Source organism: Betta splendens, chromosome 19 (assembly GCF_900634795.4).
Source record: "Betta splendens chromosome 19, fBetSpl5.4, whole genome shotgun sequence".
Classification (NCBI taxonomy): domain Eukaryota; kingdom Metazoa; phylum Chordata; class Actinopteri; order Anabantiformes; family Osphronemidae; genus Betta; species Betta splendens.
In genome coordinates this window covers 11,188,768-11,213,435 of record NC_040898.2, presented here as the reverse complement: position 1 = coordinate 11,213,435, position 24,668 = coordinate 11,188,768, and the positions used below count along the sequence as shown (strand labels likewise).

Genomic DNA, 24,668 nt, shown 5'->3' with positions numbered 1-24,668 from the left:
CCCCTGCCTACACGAATCCTTTACTGATAGTCTATTCGTCCTTCACCTACACAGTTTAAATATAATGTCACCAGAACATCAGTATTTATCTTCACAAACGCAGAAATCAAACTACTTTAAACTAGAAGTCTTATGTCCGAACATCTTTTTAGAAGAGTCTTTTTAGATTCAAGCAAACGTCATGATTTCGCGATTTAGTTGAAGTGTGACGTCATCAAAGGGCGACATGCAAACATTTCGAAGCTGTCGCTAGAAACTAAAGTGAATGAACTCATGGAGAATCTCGTGAAGGTAAACTGGGTGTCTGCTGTTTGGTGTTATGTGGTTTGGACCAGTATAATGAATATGCTGAGTTTAATTATTTATTACCAGCCGCTGAGCATGAAACCGTAGCCTCTTGTTAAGGTGGTGATAAATAGCAGCAGCGCTAGCAACAGTAGTATTGGTATTATTATTATTATTATTAGTAGTAGTAGTAGTATTAGTAGTAGTACTAGTAGTAGTCGTCTACAGAAGGGAAATTGCGGACGTTAGCGCCTTACATTTTAGAGCGGAATATTTTACTAGATAAAATACCGTTTTAATTAACCAATATAAAAACAAGACAAGATAATAGGTCACAATTTAAGTTCTCTGAGTTAACTACAAGTTATGAATAGCAGGCATTAGGGTCATTTTTACTAGTTTATTTAAGCAGGAATGAGTAGTGTTGTATTTATGACCTGTCTTGTCATAACCTGATGTGTGCAGGGAAGCCAACTGTGTCATTACTGTCTAGCCTCAGTTGTTTATATGGTTGTGTGTAAGTCTGTTACGTATGTTCCTATGTGATTCATCCAACACCAACAGCTCCCTTGTCTTTCAGGTCCACGGAAGTGGCGGATATGACTCTGATTTCAGTGATGAGGATGCACAGGGAGAGACATCAGAGAGCCACCTTAAAAGGTACAATTAAAAACCAATCAGTCTGAACTAAACTCAGAGGACAGTGTAGTGAAAAATTTCTAATAAAATGTGTACATGTGCAGGAAAATTATTCATGTTATAAAAACATTTTTATAGTCTTTCATATTTATCTTCTGTCTATTTGGGCTGATGTGGTTAAACATCTTTTTTGACAGAAAACATGAGGAGGAAATTCAACAAAAGCCATTTAAAAAAGGGCGGCACTCTCAAGTAGCTCATCGGAGTTTACATGCTGATGAACTGGACAGGTAGTGTTTAAATATGTTACTCATTTCATCTTTCATTTTATTTTATGTTTAATCATATCAAATTATATATTTTAATTTCCTTCCTAGAACTATGATTAGCATTATTCCTTTACTATCGCTTGCATTTTATGTCTTCACAATGAGATTAATGTCAGATGTGATAATATATAAAAATTGCCTGTTAAAATGAAATTACTCAATGAAATTGAAGTTTCATGTGCACTTTGTGTTCTTGTGATGCATGACTAAATGAAGTGAGAAAAATCCAATTTTCATTTTCATGTTTGAAAAAACTCATTATGCTGCCAATTTAAATTCCCATCGTCTTTACGTGAACCAGAGAAGATGTGTTTCTATTGATTTATGCTTCAAATAAAACCAGATTAGACCATAGCTTCTTGCATTTTACTGTTTTTTTTCCATTATCTTATGTCTCACACAGCCTGCTGTTAGGAAGTTGTGTTTGAGTCACTGATGAAGGTCATGTCCGTAGGGATAACGAAACTTGTTACTGATCTAACATTTACTAACTGTTATAAAATAATGACCCTGTGTTTCAGAGAGGAAGCCCGGAACAGAAGAGCCCACCTGATATCGTTGAATGCTGTATCTTTTTCTTTATGTTCAATTAATGTGACATTATAAAACCCTGATAATAGTTTATGCATTATTCATACATACATGTAAGGTTCCAACAAATTAGCATGGTGATATCACTTTAGGATGTCAGCATTCGCTTTAACTGTAGCTGTCAGTAGTTAGCCGTTAGCCTTGTTTTGCATTTCACAGCATAAAGGTTAACATTCAAGAGTCTGACCTTAACCAGATGTCTACAGTTTGAGCGACACAGGAAATTTGTCGCTGATTACATCCTTTATTATGGAGGACAGATGGCTGACTTCAGACGCTCTGTGTAAGGGATTAGTCTCACAGCTTGATCATCATTCAACTACTGCCACTCAAGGCTCAAACTATGGATATGTTAACCCCACTGGATCCTTTGTTATCCACTGCTTTCATTTAAACATGTATTTATTTACAGTTCATACTTGCAGGATTTTTTTTGTGAGTTCTTTTTTTGGAATATATTCCGGTTCCAACTTTTGTTGTCCAACAGGGATAAAGACAAAACTGATTCAGACGTGCTACTGGAGAATCATCGTTTCCTCTGGACAGACGAGGATGAGGAGGACATGACATGGTGATTATCTGTAGTCAGTTTTTCAGAGATTCTGCTTTATTCTTCTGTTTGCTGACATTACTGTTCTGCTATTCACTAAAATGGAAATATGTATTCGTATATTGGGACCAATCAAAATATCATTTTGAAGTCATTTGCTGCTTCACCTATGTTTATGATTCATGTACTTTACCTCTGGACTTTCTGTTACAGGGAAAAGGAACTTGCCAAAAAGTATTACGATAAGTTGTTTAAAGAGTACTGCATAGCTGACCTCAGCAGATACAAGGAAAACAAGGTAAGATAAGTACACAAATGCTTTCATTGATTTATTCTTGACCTATGTCAAGCTGAATTATACTGTAGTAGCAGGAGGTGGTCAGAGTGTGACAGCATGAAAGAGGTGAATGGTAAGTCAGCGAAATATGAATTTGGCCAGGGCGTTTTGGCTTTTATGAGGCTGAGTGAGTGACAGACTACTAGCAGTATGAGCTGATCCATATTTATGTGTTCACACCTGTATTCAATGCATTTATTTGGAAGATTCAGTACAGATTTATAAATCTCTGCTAAAATTGAGAGCAGCAGCTAGTGTAAGAAAAGTAAAACAAGTCCTCTTGAGGCAAGGCAAAAGTTACAGCACCCCCAGGATGCACAGAAGGCACTGACTACAGACATCTCAGCCATGTCAGACATCACAGCCAGTACTTGGCAGGATGATCAATTTTTGCTCCGCTCTCCAAAGTGACACAAATTGTCCCAGTGGTGGGGCCACGAACAAAGGGTAAAATTTCATAACTCAGGCAATGATCTCCAGCACCACCCGTCTATTTCCGAAAGAAGGTGGGAGTATGATGTTCCTTGGCACTGTGCTCCGTCTCTGGTGACCACAGGGCCACTCTGGTCAGGATTCAAAGCTGTAAAACTGACAGTACGTCAGACCCAAGGGCAGTGTACTCTTGGCTTCACAGCTTCACCGTCCGGTCTGTCAAACACATGTGACAGTTCAGATCGTGATGTTTATTTAGTGGAACTATGACGTTGGATGTAATATCCACCTCGATGCATAATGATTAGAGGATCTATCATTAGAATTCACTAACCTTCTCTGACCTACACCAGTGAACACATCCAGATTTTTGGGTGTATTTAAGGATTTCAAAGGGAGCGGTTAGTTGCATCATTCCCATGGGTTTAGTTAAGTTTTGCTCAGCACATGAATTAATCCAGAGGCATCCAGAGTCAGTGCTGTCCCTGTAACACACTTTCCAACCTACTAATGACCAGCTTTAACAAATGGCGATACCCTCCACACCTATTCATCACTGCGTTGACACATACAGAAAATATAGTAATTACAGTAAGGCCCTGATCTTACAGCAAAGATATGTGGTGCTGCTGAACCTCAAAATGTAATCACTACACAAAGCTAAAACACTGGCTGGTGTTGATTTAGTTGAGCTTTGTTTATTCATCATCATTTATAGGATGAAGTGACAAACAGTCTTGCTGCGTGTGCCTGTTTCACTTCAGTGATTTTTATGGATATTTTCAATTTTGTGCTTGACAGTTTGGGTTTCGTTGGCGAATTGAGAATGAAGTTGTCTCCGGTAAAGGTACAGTGTTGTACATTATCTTAAATTTGCATTTATGCATAATTTGAAATGTTTGCCTATTCTGCTTTATTACGATATTATACGATGCTTAAATGCACATTTCTTGGGAAACACAAACTAAATGTGTTTACTTTGGAGAAGCAGTGTGTCCTAAATATCGATTAGAAGCAGGGTTTATTTGCGTGGTGGTTTGTGCCAGACCCTAGATACAGTAAGAGGTCAACACATGGGTGTGCTGCTGATGGATGCTGATGATGGTGTTACAGTGCACAAAGGAAGTGAAGGAGCTTACAATAACTTGTGGGTGGTGGTAAAACAACTCTGGAACCATACTGGGAAACAAAAATAAGAAATCAATAGTTGAATGGATTTGGGTCACTTCCTTAGACGCATATTAAACGTTCTCATTCTTCTCCACTAGATGGCGACAAAGATAAAGACAAACGACAACATAGTGTAGATGCCTATTACACAAGCCTCTGCAAATGGTAACCTGTATTACAAATGCTCTCCTCAGACCTTTTAACTATCTTGACCTTTACCTTGAGTTCATTAGCTGGTTCACTTGTGTCTCCCAACCTTGAGTGCACCACTCAATAATCAAGTGCTGCATTGATTCACACAAATAGTCCCCCTTCCCAAGACACCAGCAAAGAGCAGCCTTATTCTACTCCTGTACTTGTGACGGTGCCTACCTCAGGAGTTTGGCAGTGCTTTGATGATTAGCGTATATAAAATGTTTAGGATTAGTACAGCCCCTCCTCTCTGTCTCATGCTCCTTAGTGTGACAGATATTTATAGGAAGGACAGTATCAGCGCTTTACAGAGGGTAAACCTGCCCTGACAGCTTATTAACATACCTAGCTGCACATATTCTACATTTGAATAATTTAGTTGTGTTCATATCAATATAGCCTCAAAAACATTCACTGTATGTCTGACTAAGCCAATATATTGTTCCTGATTAAGACTGAATAATCCTGGTCTCTGACAGCCCCCCCCCCCCCCCCCCCCCCCCCTGTAGCAGTATTCTACAGGAAGTGGTATTAGATCAGGTCAAAGGAACTTGACTTCAACTGTCACGTCTGTGCTTTGTGTACATTGATGATTCCCAGAGAAATACTTCTTAAGCACTATTTAGAGCCTTGGACACTAAACACTCACTTAAATCAATACTAATCCGGTTCTCTAAGGTGGACCCAACGTCCTAATTTAGACTTGCTGAAAACACTTGTGCAAATTGAAACTTGAATTTGTTCGTGTTGCAGATTAGAGGTGGTGGAAGTGTTTATCGCACACTGTGCTTGAAGGCTTATGCAGAGTCACCTTTGAAACACAGGCACTTAGGTGCAAAAATCCTACAAACTGTAGCCTTCATGAATAAAGTCTGGTTTCCCCTTCAATTATTTCTACCTGGAATTCACTTCAGTCCAGTCTATAGTGTTTGTCCAATGGCCAGACTCAATCTATATACTCTGAGAGATAAATATTTATTCCAGATAAATAAGAAATGACGGCAGTAACCTGCTTAAACGCATCCATTAAAGCCATCCTGCATTCCCATATAAGAGAGAGCCCACTGCTGCGCTGCTGGACACAGTTTAGTAATTATCCTCTTATTGTCTCCACTTGTCTGTACACTTAGGTCATGTTTGTATTAGGTAATACTGGCCACTCTCCACCCAATCAAGTGGATTACAACAAGCACTGACCTTTCTTTTTTATGGACATGACTTGCAATTGTTGGCACTACCAAAAGCTCTCCTTGTCCTTGTCTGCTTTTAGAGGTCAGCATGTTTTTGAGGCGAAGAAGAAGAGTCTTCTTTATGAATCCAGTGCATTTGTGAAATCATTGCTCTCCACACGAGTGGATAAAAACCCCATATTGGTAAAGAAATGCAGTTGATGCTTTACGCTGTGTTCCTCATACTTCACACCAGCCCTAAAACCCATTTAAGCTACAATGCTACAGTATGTGGATCGTGTTCAAGTTTCCAGTCCTTTATTGAAAGAGCTTTGTGAATGTGGAAATGTCTTGTGAGTCTTTCGGGCTGTAGTGGACGTACATGTGGAGTGCGATGTATAAGGACAATTCATTCCAAGTTGTTTTTTTCTTTGTGTTTTCCCTCTGGCTCTGTCAAAGGGGATGCTTCTGCTCATTTCACTGTCTTGTCCCATCATGTAGAAATACCTTTAACGGGTCTTCTACAGCCGTTGAGCACTGTTTGACACTGTTGATCTGATCTGTGAGGCCACTGCAAAACTAGAGTGGAACATGGAGGTCGTCGTCTTTTTGTTATTCATTGTGTTTGGATTTCAGTATGTGATGCACCCTTTTTGTACCCACCTAGACCTCTGTCTGTCTGATCTTATCCTTGCTCTATTCTTAGTGCTCTAACAAATGACCATGAACATTGTCACATCTTATTACCACCTGGGAGCGTTGCTTAATTTTCTGCTTTAGGTAAAACGAAAGTGACAGGCCAATTTAAAGATGTGATCATTTCAGTTGCGTTAATGATTGCTTTAGCTTGGCCTGTGTTCCAACGTAGGCAGGGTTTGTAGTTACAGGGAGTGATTGCTCATTAGTCCACAGTGCACAGGGCTTTCAGAGTTTCCCAGACTAACAATGAGGACAACAAGTGTCTTCTCTATGATTGTGTATCAAGGTTATGTCTTAGTGGTATACAGAAAGGGAGACTGATGTCTGGGCTGCTTGTCAATGTGAAAGACAGATCTATAAAGGCTAAATCTGACTTGATGTAGGACTGTGTGGCCAGAGAAGCATCATGTTGCTTTCCTAATTCCTAATAGATAAAAAAAACACTTAGGCCAGTGAATGCTAATCACACAGCTTTCTCAAAGGCTGAGAAAGGTGGCCGACATCAAGGAGCAGTGCGATGATAAAGATCAAGAGCGGAGTGGAAACCTGCACTGAATTCACAAGATCGATAACTATTGCACACGAATGCAGAGGAATGACTCATCTACACTGCTATCTCAGGTGTTGGAATATGGAGCAGCTGCGTGTTGTTGTGACCTTCCATTATTTGTACTGTACATTTAATTAATAAATTAATTTGTATTTAAAATACACACACAAAAAAAATCACAATTTCCGCTCCCTTTGTGATTTCACTTTGCGGTTGCCTGGCAACAGGACCAAAAAATGGCTTTGCTTATAATCTCATGGGGGGGATTTTGTTACCTTCAGTCAAAGCCAGTCTGTTTCCCCAGAAGTCCTTCCCCAAAGCTACCATATGCTAACTGGCTACTTGGCTGCAGGATCACACTCAACACACAGACATGTGGCGGTAGTGTAATCTGAAGTCAGTCAGGTGTTTTCAGAAAATATCGTACTGTTCCTTGAGGTAAATCGGATAATCCCAGGTGAGCCATCCAGTCTCCTACTAACAAGCTGGGGACTTGACAGATGAGTGGTGCATGTTAAAGTACAGTTTCTGGTAATGTGCGTTTAGTGAACTTCCAACAGGTATCCTAAAAAGAGAGAGTGCTGGCCTAGTTCCCTGCTGTGCAGTGTCATCCAGTGAATGTTAATCGTGCGGCCATCTGCTGTGTGCTGTATCCATCTTGATCTTGGGCTTTTGGCTGGTGGTATTAACCATTGACGTAGGTGGACAGGAGTTTCCCCTCTAAACGGGTTTGCTCAGCCAGCCTAGTGCCAGCTCTTTCCCCGGAGCACGTGTGGCTCACCTGATATGCGAGTTTGCCAAACAAGCCAGCAGAACACTCTCAACATCCTTTTCTTCTTAAACCTTTAAAATTAAGAGCCACAGGAGAGTTGTGCTTGCGATCCAGCTGGAATAATCTGCCACAGCACACGTGAATGAAGTTGTGCTTACTATGCTTTAGGTGGGAAATCGTGAGGCCCGAAGGCTGAAAATGATCAGAAATGGGTGGCAAATTGTTTCCTGACCTTACTCTCGTCAAAGATGTTGCCTAGGAACAGTTTTAAATAGACTCCACTCTCACACTCCGTTGTAACCTTCGATGTATAACACATTCTTCTATATTTGACACCGACCTGCTCCCCTGCAGAAGCAAGAGGAATCAGTCAAACGGCGCTCAGCTTTTTTTTCCTGTCTTCCTCTGTGAATGGATTTTGTTTGTGAGCATGATGCAGAGGGTGAAATGTCATGGGAGCATTCCAGTGTGATTATAATTGACGTCACCTGATGATGGTAAATACAGGACGGGATTCTCTGGACGCCAGTCACTTGTCATGTTGGCACTGAGCTGAGAAATGGCACTGTCCCAAGTCACACCCACGTACTGTACTGTAGTGTCAGAAGGGTCAGAAAAGACCAGCCATCAGGCAGCTACTCAGAGCTTTTAAGAAGTTTTAAGGCTCCAGGCTGGTGATCATACAGTATTGGCCTAAATACAATACAGGTGATAAACAAAAAGGAAGAAGACTCCTCAGAATGCAGGAATGGAGCCAGTAGTGTCTTTGTTGGCTGACGTCACAGGGCCTTAGTCTAATACAGCCTGTGAAAAGAAAGTCTGCCTTATGGCCCAAGTGGCCAGGAGCCATGGTGGCCAGAGCCACCTCATTTAAATGTTTACAATCCTAATCTCAGTCGGGTGAGAGGCATTTGTCATCCTTGAGCCAAAAATGGACCGCTCTGACGCATTTGCTCCCTCTACTACAATCTGGAGGAACCCCAGAGACCAGATCAGTGCCACCTTAAGCTCCTCTGGGGATAATAGGATGGCTGTGCAGTGGCTAGAGGGAGGCCTCAGGGGATGAGGCAAGATGGGGAAAAAAGTGAGATGATAAAGAGCAGTAGGAAGTAAAGGAGGAGTGAAGAGATTGACCAGCGGTGTTGGGATGTTTGAATTACTTTCTTGAGCTAGAAAGTAGATGAAGTTCACTTCTTCTTTATATATGTAATGAGTTAATATATAAATATATGGGTATATTCAATGGTTAGGATATTAGGGTGGTTATAAATGGCTACAAACATTTCTAATCTTAACTTGCATATGTATTGAATTAATGAATGAATCAAATATAGTCCTTATCTGGTCTTTCAGGTCAGTTTCAGTGTGGAAACAAACATTGCGAGAAGCAGGAAGGCCTGAAAAGCTGGGAGGTGAATTTCGCCTACGTGGAGCACGGAGAGAAGCGGAATGCATTGGTCAAACTCAGTAAGAGACAGGAGATAAGAGTGGTTCTATTTCTGCAGTCATTATGGAACAACGAGAATGTGTGCATGTAAGGGTGTTCTTATGTTTGCGGCTGGAGCCTGGTAGGGTTTCCTGGCTAAAACCCAGCTCATAATAATCCTTCTTCAGGTATCAAACTGCAGAAAATCCTGTTAGAATAATTACCCTAATTGGAAACCCTCCGGTCATGTCAAACTCGGCCAAGCAGGAAATTATATGCTCTTCTTTAATAAGCCAATGCAACAGGTCACACCCAACATGTTGTTTGTCCTCATTTACAAATTGTGTTTTCTGTTTTTTTTCAATTCAACTCTTTGACAGACATAAATATTTCGACAGTTATTAAACATGTTTCAGGAGCTCTAGATTGAGAACTGTTTGATGTTGCAATGATTTAATAGAAAGCATTTTTAACACAAAGGAAGAACCTGACTTAATTTTTCTTCCAAAAGGCGTTAGAGAGGCTTGTTTTGTCACTTGTTTCTTTAGTTATCTACACAAGTGGACAAAATTGTTGGTACCCTTAACTGATTGAAAGAAAAAACAGCCCTGGACAAAAATGATGGTACCCCTAACTTAATAGTTTGTTGAACAAACTTCTGAGGCAATCACTGCAAACGGTTCCTCTAACTGTCGACCAGACGTCTGCACCTCTCAGAAGGTATTTTGGCCCACTCCTCATGAGCAAGCTGCTCCTCACAATGTTAGATTTTTGTAGAGACCTGTTTCCAAATAACAAAGAATCAGTAAAATACACCATTTCTATGAATAATGAATATAAATACAAATATCATTATATACAGTGCAGTGCAGTGAGAATCCACAGTGGATGTGGCCTTGTGCTATCACTAACAACAGTTGCGTGTTCATACCATACAAGCCTACATTCTAGCAGTGTTGATCCCATGTTGTTTGTGTTCTAGGACTCTGCCCTGAATGCTCCTTCAAACTCAACTACCATCACAAGTAAGCAAAGTTACTTTTTACACTTGAGGCATTGTGCATTAAAAATGTAAATTCTTTTGGCCCATGATGGTGAGTGATTCCCAAAAATTTTTGGAGACTGTGCGCTTGTTTGCTACAAGTAGGGCAGGTCACTGTGGACAGTCGGCGCACGTTGGAGCATGCATTGGTTTAAATTTTAAAATTCTAACCACTGTTCGTGTTTCTGCCTGCCTTACCAGATACTTACCTGATTTTATAGCTGGACACACCAGTGTGCAAGAATAGACCTTGAGTATGTTATATAGATCGAAATTAGTTCATTTTAATAGATTTCACACAGCAGAGTGAATGAAAACGTGTGTATTCTTAAACTGACTTGAACTATATGAACTGTTTTATTTTGTGAATGCAGTTTTCTTGCTCTGTGTGTTTGTAGGAGAAAAGAGGTGAAAGCAAAGACAAAGACTAAAACACTATTGGAAGAGAGTGAAGGATCACCACAAAAGAAGAAGAAGAAACAGAAGAAGAAGAAATTGTCTTCACAGTCCAAAAAACAAAAACTTAAACGTCACAGAGGTAAGTCCTCTGAAACTGCCCCAATATTTAGGATAGTAATCATGTTAAATGGGATGAGTTTGTATTTATATAGAGCTTTTTGCTTCTCTGCAGGTCACTCTTCATCTTCTAGTAGTTCAGAGGACTCGCTGAACTCGGACAAAGGTAAAAAAAAGGACTCCAAACATCTGGGGTGAAAATAGCACCACTTCCATTGTCACAACAACTAAAAAATGCAGGAATCTGATTTTTACAAACCATCAGACCTTCTGTGACTTAAGGTGTCAGTTGCCCTTGTTAAGTTGAACAACAACTATCCATCACCATTCCTGCTATATAGGGTGATGTCTTACAGACTGTATAAGCGCTACCCTTTGACCTAGTTTTGCCTTTTTTAAAAGCATGATTGACAATCTCTCCTCATAGAATCTGATCCTGAGGATGTGCCAAAGGGCCAAACTGAAGCTGATCACTGGCGAGGACCTGCCCCTGCAGTAGAGGAGAAGTCAAGGTGAGGTTAATGTTCATTAAATTACACCCAGTTAGTTGATCTGAAGCCAGCAGACCAACCAAGCACTACATAGGTTACTGATACTAAATACAGATTTAGAACAAAGCCATTCTCGAATGCCAGAGAAGTCAATAAATCCAGCTGATATGCTTTAAAGAATTCAATATCCAATTGCATCATAAATTGAATATTAAATCATATTCACATACTACGTTTACCAAAGATGGTGATTAAATTATGTTTGTGTCTGTGTCTCAGTGACATTTAATAATAATTTCTGGAGCGTAGAATGTAATTTATATGGGAAATAAAAGCATGACAACAAAGTCAGCCAGAGTCAGTCTGGGGCCACCCGAAGAAAGCATTTAACACACTATGTGAGCGCTGCATGACGGGAACTAAGATTTGTGTGATTTTGTTTGTCTGTCTAGGGAGGAGGAGTTTGATGAGTACTTTGAAGACATGTTTCTTTGACTCTGCTGGCATCAGCAGCAACCCTGCTGTGACTTGGCGTCCTCCTATGAACCATGTTAGATTTTTGTGTGCATGTTTGTGAGTATTTGACTGATTTATTGTTGCTACAGAAATAAACAGGATATTAACCCTGTACCTGTCAGATCAATTAATTTCCATCTTTTTTTTCAAATCTTGCTATTGCAACTATAGAAAATGTTGCAGTATTTGCCTTTAAGTTAGATTTATGTTGCCTAACTACAATATAGATCAAAACTATTAACATTAAAATAAATGTAATAACAATAAAAAATAAATAAAAAAAAAACTTATCAAATGAAGGTACACCAAAAATTAGTTCAGGTTGTCACAGGTAAACACTGAGCTATAAATGAGTAAATCAGGACTGTTTAGCACTGAGTGATGGTGGTGTAAGCTAACAGGTGGTTAACGACAGTAAATGGCACATTGAGCAATAGCAGCCTGTTTTTGAGTACTGTAAAATATTTCAGCCCCCAGCTATACTTGTACACCTGGACGTGTTTACAGTTAATTAACTGTGCTGTTAACAGAAATCCATGGCTACACATGCAAATATCATAGAAGTATTATTATACCATATATACCATTTAAATATCCAAACTGATGATGATTTAAAATGTTTTTTGAAATTTTCATGGTATAGTCAGTGTTGTCCAAAAAATGCCATATGTATTGAGATCCATCCATCTCCAACTATCTTAAAGATTAGTTCAAAAGTTTTAGCCATTCTTACTTTTCAGCTTCATAAGGCCTTCTTTCCACCTCTCTGGAAACGCAGGGAGGACACGGCCCCCCCTGGAGTCCCTTTAGGACTTTTGTGTGGTCCAGGAACCGGCAGTGCCCAGGATTTGATCATGAGGTCTGCACGCCTTGCGACTTACGCTCATCGTCTTACCCAGTGCACCACTGAGGAACCCTTCACATCAAGAAATGTTTTCGGCGCACTTTTAAAGTTACTTTGAGAGTTGGATCTAAAAATTGCTAGAATCATCCTAGATTTGAACACACAACCTGCTATTTCTGCAGCAGTCTCTCAACTCTCTGAGCCACTGTTCTAGTCAGGTTTGATCCGTTTGAGGTTGTATTTACTGTTAGTGTGACAACAAGGCCTCAAAAGTATCTTATTTGGTGTTATCTTGTGCAGAAAAGATGTGGACTTGAACTAACAACCTCCTGTATTGACAGGAGTCCTTTATCTCTCTGAGCCACTGCACAGGGCAACTGTTAGCCTGTTCCAGGTTGTATTTACTATTTAATTGAGAACAAGGCCTTAAAATATCTAAAGATAAAGGACCTGAACTAACAACCTAATATTACAACAGTTTGGATAAGATTTAGGACTTGAAAAAGTTTTGGGCTTCCAAGGACTTGAACCAACTACCTTCTTGATTCTTTTTATCAATGCTCAAGGAACGAAACTCTTCCTACATGACAAAGCCAGGACACAGATGCAACCTTGTTTCCTAATTTATATGGGGCATTAAAAAAGAAAAAAGTGCAATATGATGCCAATGACCTTCCAGACAAGAGACAAAGACACATTTTCTAAACTCCACCTATGGGATAGGTAGTGAAAAGTTCCTACTGAAAGGAAAACGTCCAATTTACGAGACTCCACTTTCAGATACCATAGTATAATCTGTCATCCAAAAATTGTCATGGTATAGAATGTCGCCCTAAAAGATTTTAACCTACAAATCAGGCAACATCGTGTCAGGCAGAGATCCGAACCAATCCACTGATCCTCTTTCCCCTGAGGCTCATCCAGCTTTGGAGCTTCTAAGATCCCGGCACGATATAGTACTAAGAAGCACTGCTGCAGCTAAATCCAAGGTTCCTTAAGTTAATTTTCTCTAACCTCAGTTTTGTAAAGTGTGCACAACAGATAAACTTTTATACTATTTAAGAAAAAGCAATGACACCGCCATAAATTCCTTTATTTGCTTACAAATTTTACATCTTTTGACATACATACAGTAGAGATCATTTCATACAGCAATCAAAAGGGTTCTAATGTCTCATGTGTTTTGTAATGGCTCTCAAATATACTTGGAAAAAAAAAAAACGAGGAGCTGCTTTTATCACTGGAGACAGAACTGTCCAGGTAATCGTCTCCAACAGAAACACTGAGGTTTGACTACGGTAAAGTCATTAACTCAAAATACTTGGCTGGACTCAGTTGTTGGTTTTGAACAGTTCTTTCTCTGGTGATCACCACAGCTCCTCGCTTCACCTCAAGCAACAGAAATGGTCTTTCCAAGTAGCCCGAAAGCCATTCTGATAGGATTAAGCGCCTCTGATTGATGCCCCACTGATTAGAGGAGATGACATTGTGTAACGGGACGCCACAGCTTGCCGTTTGCCCTGGAATGGCCATTTCTAAAAATGTACTGGTGCACGACCAGAGGTTTGGTTCTGGTGGAGTAGAATCTAACTGAGCTGTGGTCTCGGTAGCGAGGGACCTAAACCATATAATCAATGATGCTATCTTTGCATGTTTGACAAACATGAGTGGCTGGCCTGTGCATATATAGAATAAGGCTTTTGTAGCCTGCCTTCGCCTCCTCTGTGGAGAGTTATTTAAAGACTAAAGCTGTGCGGTTATCAAACACACTGGCTGGCAAACAAATCCTAACAAATCGTCTTACAGGAGAGGTAGATCTACTGCACCTTGTTCAACTGACTCCTGCCTCCTTATAAGCAAAAGTCGCGTCAAATATCAATTAGTTTACACAATTTACATTTTACAATTGCTATGTCTTAAACTATATAGCTGTGAAATCATGCAAGCTTAAAAGAATCAATATGGAATTGTTAGTTTGCTCTAAACATTGGTGTAAATATTATGCACGTTACAGTTTGTAGTTATTGGTCATAAAGCAAACAGCTCATGGGTGTTAATCAAAGCCGGAAAAACAATTCACAAATTCAAAGAAGTCTCTTATTGTCCTCTGTCAAAATTCGCCTTAAACTCCATCTGTAAAGACAGTTCAAGTACAAAATCCTCTGACAAAGAAATAAAAACATAGGTCTATAGATAGATTGCATATTAAAATAAATATGTCCTCATAACTCCATGTGCCTTTGAGGTAAGACAACGTCAGTCCTTGTCGATTGAGCGCCGTCACTTTCGGTAGTATCAGCATTGTAGCATTAACAGATCTGTCAGTTGGTGTTTCCTTCTTTTGTGTCCACACGTCAACACATCCTACACCTGCTACTTCAATTGAGAGAAAACCATTAGCCTGTTCCGTTTACACCTGTAAGTAGACCGTTACGCATTAGCCCACCCACCCTCTGATCATGCCCTGCCACAACAGCAGCGGCTACAGTAAGTGCATCGTGCAACCTACAGTGCTTCCATGTTTAATCACTATGGGAACTGTTGCTTTGGCATGTATACGCTCCACATGCAGCACATTCCTAGTTCACCTACGTACACTAAAGGTCCGGGCCTGCCTCAGTTTGACTTGTTACAGCATTCAAGCTTATCCAAATATAGTTCTCGTATTGCTAACATGGGAAACCCGTGTTCCTTCGGAATGTTCGCGCTTGCATGCTGTACGAAAAGCAAATGGAGCAGGACGTTTCATGCACATCGCCCCTTCGAAGTCAAATGGCTTCTCCTGCAGACAGAGTTCCAGCATTAATCCTGGTGAGGTTTTTATGCTTCTGCCCTTGGAGAGTGGTTAGGCCGGCCTAATCCAGACTGGTCTGCAGACTAGACTGGGCTATACTAGGCTAAAGCAGGCTAAACTGAACCTGACCAGATTAAACAGGACTGGGACTGCACCAGGGTGAACAGCACCTACCCAGAGACAACTACATTTCATTTCATTGGAGCGAGGAAGCCTAGACGACTTGTCAGATCAGAATAGGCTACTGAAGCCTAGATAAGCTCTAACCAGTCCGAATCCCTCCAATCCAAAACGCAGACAGATTTAGGAGAGGGTGCAGGTCTTTGACTTCCCATCACCGCCGGCTAGGCAGAAACAGGGATGAAAACAAACAGCGAGTGAATACAGGATCATTCTCAACACAAAACACTTGATGTTCTAACAAGCCCTGTGTTTCTTACACTTCCTGGCTTCCTCTTCTTCTAGTTTCTTCTTCTGATCCTCGATGGCCTTCATCTTTTTATCGTATTCCTGAGCCAGCTCGTTCCAGTGTGCCCTGTTGTTGTTCAGACCATCAAACATGGGCTGGATCTCTTTGTGGAACCTGGAGAATTCCTGACAAATTGACACAGAGATAACACACGGTGCACGTTAACACAAGCAACTTCAAAAGGATACAGTTCGCATGGAATAAGATGAGACAAACTTTAAAAATGCCTGAAGCAACATTCGCAATATGTTTTGCTTCTTAGAGCGCCATCCCACAGACTGACACGCGGTGCTCGCTATGGCTGTGGCACATGTGCATTCTTGTCCCAATGCGCTCCTGTCAAAGCATGGAGTCCACAAACATTCCTGTTGGCATCAGCTGAGTTCAACAGGCTGCTAATGCTGAAACCGAGAGTAGAGGATAAAATAGGGAATAAAAAATTATTCAGCTCGACTGTCATTGTGCAGTCTGTGTTTCTTCATTCGCCTGCATTATAGATAATGTGTACACACTGTGTGTGGACCCATGCAGCCTACACGCTGTTACTTATTCAGCTCCATGACCACCAACTTGAAGCTACACCTTTCTGACAACCTCATTAAAGATTAAACCCGGCACAGGTTTTATAGAATAGCGTTCAATCCGCAGCTGGATCGGTTTGTCTTGCAATTTTAAAGTCACTTTTACTGTTGAGTTGGAAATTTTTCGAAGGCATTAGAATTTCTTCAGTTGAGGTGGATCAAAACAACTTTTGGGGAGAATCGTTTTTCACGGCTCTTCGGCTCCTTTAGCTGAAAACCAAATCGAAGCTGGATGAAATCGTTACGACTCTGTTGGACTGCGGTCGTGCTTAAATCTGCTGCAGTGTTTGTATGTTTCATTACCTTGTATACAAACGAGCACACAAAGTCGATGAAGCCGCACTGCATCTTGGGTAGCTGTTCCGCACAGTTTCTGTCCATCATGGGCTGAAAACAGCAGGGGAGAGGGTTCACAGTTAAAAAGAGAGAAACGGTCGGACTGACCTGATAAAACTAGAACGACGACGATGAAAAAGAAGAGCGGAGATGAAGCTGCAACTCTTACAATAGGTTGTTGTTCCAAAACATTTTTCTCCAAATCGCCCTGTTCCCAGAATTCAGCGGCGACCATCAAAGCCACCTAAAGAGAGAAACGTGTATGTATGTGACGTCGACGTCACCAATCTGCAGATTTTCTGCACCCAAGACATTGTATTTGTATGATCTGCCCCTGTTTCTCTCCTGTTTTTGCTGTCAGCCTCATGTTAATCACTGAGTGAACCCACCTTGCTCTGTACTTCCCAGGGCTTGGTGATAGCTGACAAGTCGCAGCCTGTCATCATCATGGCCCTGGAGGTGAGACATACGCAGGCAGTCAGGGGGGAGGAGAGAACATTTTTGCCAGCGATGCTGATGATTGTCATGGTTCTGCTGTTTCCAAGTAAACAAGATAACCAGCTCCAGCGTTTACACAGCTGCTGGAAAAAGCTACCTACATGACAATTTCCTTCCTGATGGCGTGGTTGGCAACGTATTCAGTGGCCTCCTTCGCATCTGTCATGGGCTCTGTGGCATTCACAATGTTCTGGAACATGGTTCTCTTTCTGCGCGATGACAGCAGAAGTCAATAAGGCGAAATAAAATACACACAAGCACAAAGTCACCTAGTTGGATTAAGAAAACCCACTTGAAATAAAGGGCCAGGTCAGTGGCAATGATGCAGACGTCAAACAAGTGCTGCACAGTTTCAAACTGGCGCTTCTGGAGGTTGCAGAAGATGTTGAGGCTCTGAAAGACACAGCGACAGTCGGTCAGGTTGCGCGTCGCTCGCGCCATCACCGAGCGGTCTGGTTAAATGGGGTTTCGTGCCTCCTCTCCCATGAGCGTTTTGCTGTACTCCAAGTGGTGCCTCTCCATGATGGATGAGCCGTGAAGTTTGGCCAGAGGATGTGCGCTCCTACAAAATAAAACCCAAAGCTAGGAAATTCATCACATACACATTCATCCGTGTGCTGTGTGTAGAATATGATATGGTTGGACTTGCTTTGTCTGGTAGAGATTGTTAGTTCCCCTGTGGTCAATATCGTGGCAGAAAGCGGCAGCCACCATGGCAAAGGCTTCTAGATCGGAATAGTACTTCCTCAGCTTCCCCGTCTGTAGAGAGACAAACATGCACATATTAACCATCCATATTAACTCTGAACACAGAAACACTGTGGTCTGCTGATGCACAGCTTTGCGTTTGCCCGAGGGCTGAGGCCAGGCCTCACCTGCAACAGGCAGAACATGGTGTGGCCCACATTGAAGCCGTGCCTCCAGTTGTGGTAGGTGATGGCCCGGTAACCCTTCCTCACTGTGTACATCCACCTGGTCAGCGTCTGGGAGGGAGGAGGAGAGTCACAGTCGAAACGATGGGGAACTGTGTCATTTCAGAAGGCTCCCAGGGACGTACAGGTAGTGGCGTTTCCAAATACAAGCTTAACAAGGAAACCCCTGTGCCTTAACAGCCGCACCGCAGAGAAGCACTTTGATTTGTAGCTATAGCGGCTAATTAGGAACCACATCATCTTATCCTTTCCCAGCAAACCAGACATGTGGCTGTTTGCCAGTGACCCCAAAAGGCCCAAGAGGCTGAAAAGTCTCTCCACGTCTCTGCTTGACACATTTTAAAATACTGCAGAAATAAATCTATTCCCAATGTTTTTCACCATGATTATTATCTTAACCAAATGCACACACAACCCTGAGCTGTGGACAAGGAATACGAAGACAATTTCGCTAGCTGAGCAACTTTATTCTATTTGAAAGGTGTAGAGGAGGAAAAAAAATCCAGAGCGTCTGACTCACCTCTGCAGGAACTTTAAACTTTTCAACAACTCCAAGTTCAAAGAACATGCGAATACCAGCTTTGATGAGGTCAAACTCCGTAACAGGGAAGTCACTGAAGGAGAACAAGTACAGGTTCTCTCCGTTGATGTTGTCGGCTGGCGGGCAGTTTGACCTCTGCATGAAAGTTAAACAGAAGGTACCCATTCATCCTTAGGCATCCAAAACAGACAAATGTCTGCAATGTCAGTACATAAGTAACTGGCTTTGAGACAGCATCAGAGAAAAGGGACGTTATAACATTGCATTTGTTCTATGCTGTCCATTACATACCAATAGCTTGTACATGTCCTTCTGTTCGCAGTCTTCAGGGTCTGAATCAAACTTCTCCTTGGTGTTCTGGTGATAAAAGAGATGTGATTTGAAATTGCATTTGAATATATATACACACATACTTTGGTTACCAGGTTACTTCTTGGACCAAAACTATGCGGTATAAATAGTTTAGTTATATATTTTTTAATTAAAGTCTTGCTAATACTGACCAGAATGGACTGCAGCTCATCTTTGGTGCATTTGGTTTGGTACATGAGCATCTCCTGGGCGATATCTTTCCTGTACTCCATACGGTTCAGCTTGTCGTAGGTGTCACAGTTGAGCACTGACCAGCCCAGGAACTGGGTCAGGGCCTGGAGAAAACAATGAAAAGAGAACAAAGGGACGAATGGAGCGGCCGAGCCTTTTGGGACTTTTGGTCAGATGATGACAGCACTGAGTTGCTCACCTCAGTGATTTGTTCATCGTGCTCGTCAAATGGTTTGCCGTCTCTCCTGTTGAAGAAAGTGGCAACACCTACAATTTCTTCTTTCTTGTTGACAATGGGCAGCGACAAGACGTTCTTGATGACAAATCCTGTTTCATCCACGGGCTCTTTCTGGAAGACGTGAAAATACAAGCTTCAGAGCCGTAATTTAATGCATATGAGCATGGAAACAATACCTTTTACAGGGCATGTGTACAACTGATGAGATACTACAAGGGGACAGTAACAGCCTCCTCACCTGGAAAGTGAAGTAATCATCTGCAGCCACATTCATCATGTTGCAAATCTGTGTATCAAAAACACTTACTGTCACACCAAATTCTGACTCACTACATTTGTGCTTCTCACTTCATTTCTGCCAGTGCCGCCCGTCTGTCCTATTGACCTAAAGCAACTGTGGGAGACTTACAAAGCCATTCTCTGCTACGTAGGCCGGCAGTCCGCTGACTAGAGCCCAGTGATCTGCAGGTGGACCACTAAAATGGAAGGAGCAAAGGAGATACTGCTGAGCTGCACACAAACTCCATGTAAGAATGTGTGATTCAAGCTTTTATTTTGAAAACTGCAAAGCTGCTTACGGAATGACTTTAATTTCTTCTTTAGCTTCCAGGAGGTAGTCAATAATCTTGTAAAAGTTGATTTCCTGTGTAAAACACAGAATGCTCATCATCATCATCATCATCATCATCATCATCACGGTCGACATTCGAGGAAGCAGAACTGGAAGTGGACGATGCTCTTCTTACCCTGCCATCTGGCGTTTTGGGTCCTTTATAAGGCTCCACATCTCCCAGTTTAATTGGCCATTCATCATAAAATTCCTAAGGAAAACATTACTGATGAATGTAACTATGCACAGAATGAACCCGGCCTTGCTTTGAACGTCTGTTCTCTTTGCGGAACCGACCTTCTCCTTGGTCATGTCCAACAGGCCCACCGAGTATCGCTCGCATTGCAGATAGGTCCTTACAGTGTAGAGCGCTTTGTGGAACTGTCTCTCAATGTCTGTCAACTCCTCAAACACCTTGTTGGCTGACCACAGCAGCACCTAGAGCCAAAAGAGCATGATTGAGTTTAGCGAATGGCTTCCAGAGTAGCGTGAATGACCAGTAGGGGGCAGAGTGGTCATTAGAGCCTCATCAAGGCTTTCAGTGGGCACATTGCATAACCACTGGCTCAGAGGACATTTTGATCTTACGCAGATCAAACGGCAACAGTTCAGTTTACCTGACTCCTCCTGGACTCCACGTTGAACATGTAGGCTGTGAAGTGCTGCAGGGTGATGACTTGAGCAAAGTTCATGTACTTGTGGAAGAGCTAAGGACCAAAACAGATTAGAGGAAACGTCAATACACAAATTTAGGACGTTCGGCAAAACATTATAAAAGCAACACAGCATAACTAACACAACATACCCTCAACTGATAAATATCAGTTTAATTAATTATATAATTATATAATTTGTTATGACTGACAGTAAATATTTACTTAAGCCCACCTTTGGTTAACCTTTAGTCAAATGTTTCTCGCTATGAGATTTCATTCAAGCGTTTAATCAGATCGGTGTATTTTAGTTCAATACAAACAGTTTCTGAGAACCAAGGTGACACAGGAGACACTACTTAGAAGAAAAGAAACATAACAGCATCTCTTTCTGTATTTTTAACACAAAGACTACATTGTAATAGACGTTTGTTAATTGCAAATCCTTCCTTTATTTCCTGTAAATCAGGGACCACTCTCAGTAGTCGGTAAAAAAACATCATTTCCATCTGACCCGGTTGATTTTTTATGGAATATTGCATCAGTGCAAATTTATGGCATCTGAATAATAGGAGAGGATAATGATTTCTCTGTGGTATAGACTACAGAGAAACACATTCCTAGTTAAGTCATTAAGCCCTTTTCAAGTTGAATGCTCAAAAGCAACCGTAGCAAGTCAGTCAGGTCTGATTGGCTCCTGCTGACATAATGGGAGCGCTTTGCACCCTACTGTAAGATGTAATTACAGCAAACATCCCTAGTTAGTTGCAAATTTTAAATGACAGCACACGGGCGTTTTAAAAACAAGGATCTGTGGATATGATAAAAAAAAATCAGCAAACGCGGGTTCCACTACTTCTAAATATCTATCTATTGATCCTAAGACAAAGACAATACAGGATGCCTCTATTTCACGGCACAAAGGTCAGGGTGTAATGTGCCGGTGCCCAAACCACGACAGCGTTTCAGCTGCTCTGGATACAAATGGTCCCTGTGTGCGTTCTTACCGCCTCGTCCTCCGGAGTGAACGCGTCAGCTCCTATTTTGTTTAGTACCATGACAACGCCAAGGCACTCTTTATCAGCCAACAGAGGGAAAGTGAGCATGTTTTTGGTCTTGTATCCAGTCTGTTTGTCCACAAAGTCGCAAAACTTATTGTTCTGGATCGAAACAAAAAAGAAAACACTTGTCAGGTTTGATCACAATAATGGTTGTACAACAGCCAGGCACAAACACAAGACCATCATATATAGTTTCTTTGTGATTATTATAACAAAAATAGCTTAAATTCATATTGTAAAAAGCCTTTGAGTTCACATTTTGTTGTCATAGATTTCTTTGTGTTCATGAATGCTTCCCACTTGAACAGATATCACTTCTCACCTTTGTGACATCAGGAATATTCAGGGGCTTTTTGGAATTGGCGGTGAAGCCGACGAGCCCCATGTCCAGGGGAAACACAATTTCGGCCTGCGAGGACACGAGGTTTGCGTCGTACTTGGACGTCGGGGTCACGTCGAAGAGGCAGGAGGCCAGCTCGGGTATTCCGTTCCTCGCCCGGCACAAGTAGAAACTGACCCTGTCGGCCTGCGTGATCAGGGCAATTCTCTGCAGCACTTTGTGCAGGGACTTCTCCATGCTGTCCAGATTCTGCAGCTCGCGGACCAGCTCGAAGATGATGGCGGCTTCCTGCACAGAGCTAACATCCTTGAAGGAAGCAGTGTCTTTAACGTCGAGAGTGGTAGAAAAGGCGGCGGTCAGCGCTTCGGCGCGCAGCTTCTTATCAAAGTATTCTTTGGCGAACTGCGGGTTGTTCTCCAGGTATTTCTCCACGCTGCCCTTGTCTGCCATTTTTGGACGCGGTGTAGTTTAGTATTCCTGTAGTCTCTTCACAGAAGCATCCCCAGTGGGGGAACGGTCAGTATGGAGAGGGGAGCTGCACGGTGGCCGGCACGCCTGGGTGGATCAGTAGCATCCGTTGGTGCGGACGAACATTCTCCTCCACGGTCCCGGAAGGAGTCCCGTGTCCGCCGACAGACAGAATAGGACAGAATGCGGCTTAGAGGCTGAAAGGATCAAAGTGGCTGCTAATTAATGTGACGTCAGGGCATTAAAACCTTTGCTTTAAGCGTCCTTAAACCGCAAATCCCAGCGCTGATCATTTCATATTGGACAATCCCCCCGCAGCCGAGGCAGGACACAAGATCAGATGCCAGGTGGAGATGACACAGACTAAATGATGGACAGATAAAGAACAGAGACTATGGATCCTCAAGCGGAAGCAGCCCTGAAGAAACTGGTGTAAGAATAAAATAAATATCTGATCTCAGGCTAAACTATCTACTGTCCAAAGGGCGGTGAGAGTTACATAAGCCCAGGTGTCTGTTGAGCTGTGGACTGCTCTCTCACCAGCCCAACACTATGTAGTGTGACATCCCTTTTTACAGCACCTATTAAATAAACAGTTGGAGCGTTAGGTAACATTAGGCCTCACCGCTTTTCTGTCCTTGTTGTGAGGGTGTCAGCCACCTACAATGATTAGGTTTAAAGGCATAATTGTAGCCTATCTAATGCTGTGAATGTGTGAGTGGCCTAGCTGGGTGCTCTAATGAAATCACCATTATCATGGAGGTATCAGTCCTAGAAGTGGATATCAGCCAATTAGCGAGACTTGGACGTCTGAGAACAAGGCCCTAAACAAAGATGGCTGGCTATTATTAACTGAGCGCACTGTCTGGTTAGCTGTTGGCAGGCCGGCAGCACAAGGAGCTCCCCGCTATTTTCTGCAGCAGGGATTAAGACAAGCTCATCAAGGAAGGGCTACAAAAAGGTGTGTGTGGAGGAGTGTGGACGCGAGGCGTTGTGGAAATAAATTAGAGCAGCCGATTTCACAGTGGGAGAAAGTGGTTGGGTGTTAGTGTGCGAAAGTGGGAGACAGACTGACTGGAGAAAGGCGAAGAGACAGTAGATGTTCAGATAACAAGGCAGGGTAAACAATGGAGGAGGGGGCTGAATGGTACAGTATTTAGGCATTTCTACTGTTTTTGGTCTGAGCTTCACCAAAGTCAGAAGAAAATAAATACCGTGTACATACTGTACAGGTGTAAACAGTGATAGATCTCAACTGGCCGCTTTGATCCAATCGCCAAAGACACGTCGTACTGAACTGTAATCCCCAGACTCATGACTCCACATCTCTTTTTCCCAGTAGCAGTAGTAGTGTGTGTGTCAGTGTCAGAGGACACAGATCAGTCCGCACCGCCCGAAAAGATAACCGCTGGAGCTCGGTGGGTCATAGGTAGAGGTTGCGCTGGATTGCATGATGTTTTTTCGTGCATGGCCCAAAACGCTGCTGAATCTGCGCTGTAGCACATAGACCTCTGGGTATGCGCTGCGCTGCGAGCGTGCCGCATATGTAGTTTCTTGGCTAATCTTCGTGATTATGAAATCTTGCAGTGCCCCTGGCCATCGACTATCCAGAGTGAATAATTGCACTCTTTCAATTGGCTGGAGCCGAGCTCAGGTTACGCAATCTGCAGATGTTTGGCTCTGCTCCTTTCTTCCAAGCCCCAAAAGGACTGGTTACATGATCACCGTGCAAAACAACCTCGCATTGAAATTTCTAAAATTGCTGCAGCAGATTTAACCTAGATGACGAGTTTGGAACTCACTGCCCCACGCTGTTAACGAACCTGAGCAGCAAATTGGGACAAGGCACAAGCAAAGACCTTTGTCTTGACTTAAAACAGACAACGTGGAGTTTAAATAGGCTAAACATCAACAGAGAAGCACTTACTTCAGGGTTTTACAGGAATCTTTAATTAAAATGCTCTAGTGCGAACACACAACCCTTAAGAAAGCACATTTTCTGGTAGAAAGGGCACTGGGATAGAGTTCACTAATGTGGGTCACAAGTTCCAGTG

The 24,668-nt window shown here is 42.2% G+C and overlaps 2 protein-coding genes across 2 annotated transcripts; one reads left to right on the top strand and one right to left on the bottom strand.

The window, feature by feature from the left end:
• The first annotated feature begins 168 nt into the window (after positions 1-168).
• fra10ac1 (FRA10A associated CGG repeat 1) lies at positions 169-11,818 on the top strand. Its single transcript, XM_029134896.3, has 14 exons — positions 169-291; positions 866-945; positions 1,122-1,214; positions 1,775-1,820; positions 2,051-2,127; positions 2,332-2,415; positions 2,608-2,692; positions 3,965-4,010; positions 9,069-9,182; positions 10,124-10,166; positions 10,582-10,721; positions 10,815-10,865; positions 11,127-11,211; positions 11,643-11,818. The coding sequence occupies exons 1-14, from the start codon at positions 274-276 to the stop codon at positions 11,683-11,685; spliced, it is 1,005 nt and encodes a 334-aa protein (XP_028990729.1). The 5' UTR covers positions 169-273; the 3' UTR covers positions 11,686-11,818.
• Positions 11,819-13,627: 1,809 nt separating this feature from the next.
• pde6c (phosphodiesterase 6C, cGMP-specific, cone, alpha prime) lies at positions 13,628-23,457 on the bottom strand. The gene is made up of 22 exons (XM_029135295.3): positions 22,129-23,457; positions 21,753-21,905; positions 20,710-20,799; positions 20,390-20,530; positions 20,229-20,303; positions 20,061-20,125; positions 19,892-19,958; positions 19,721-19,768; positions 19,444-19,593; positions 19,205-19,348; positions 18,993-19,058; positions 18,681-18,836; positions 18,104-18,211; positions 17,878-17,987; positions 17,703-17,790; positions 17,521-17,621; positions 17,330-17,437; positions 17,120-17,183; positions 16,900-16,974; positions 16,698-16,781; positions 15,785-15,938; positions 13,628-15,688 (listed from the first exon to the last, which is right to left on the bottom strand). The coding sequence occupies exons 1-22, from the start codon at positions 22,594-22,596 to the stop codon at positions 15,648-15,650; spliced, it is 2,556 nt and encodes an 851-aa protein (XP_028991128.1). The 5' UTR covers positions 22,597-23,457; the 3' UTR covers positions 13,628-15,647.
• Positions 23,458-24,668: the final 1,211 nt, after the last annotated feature.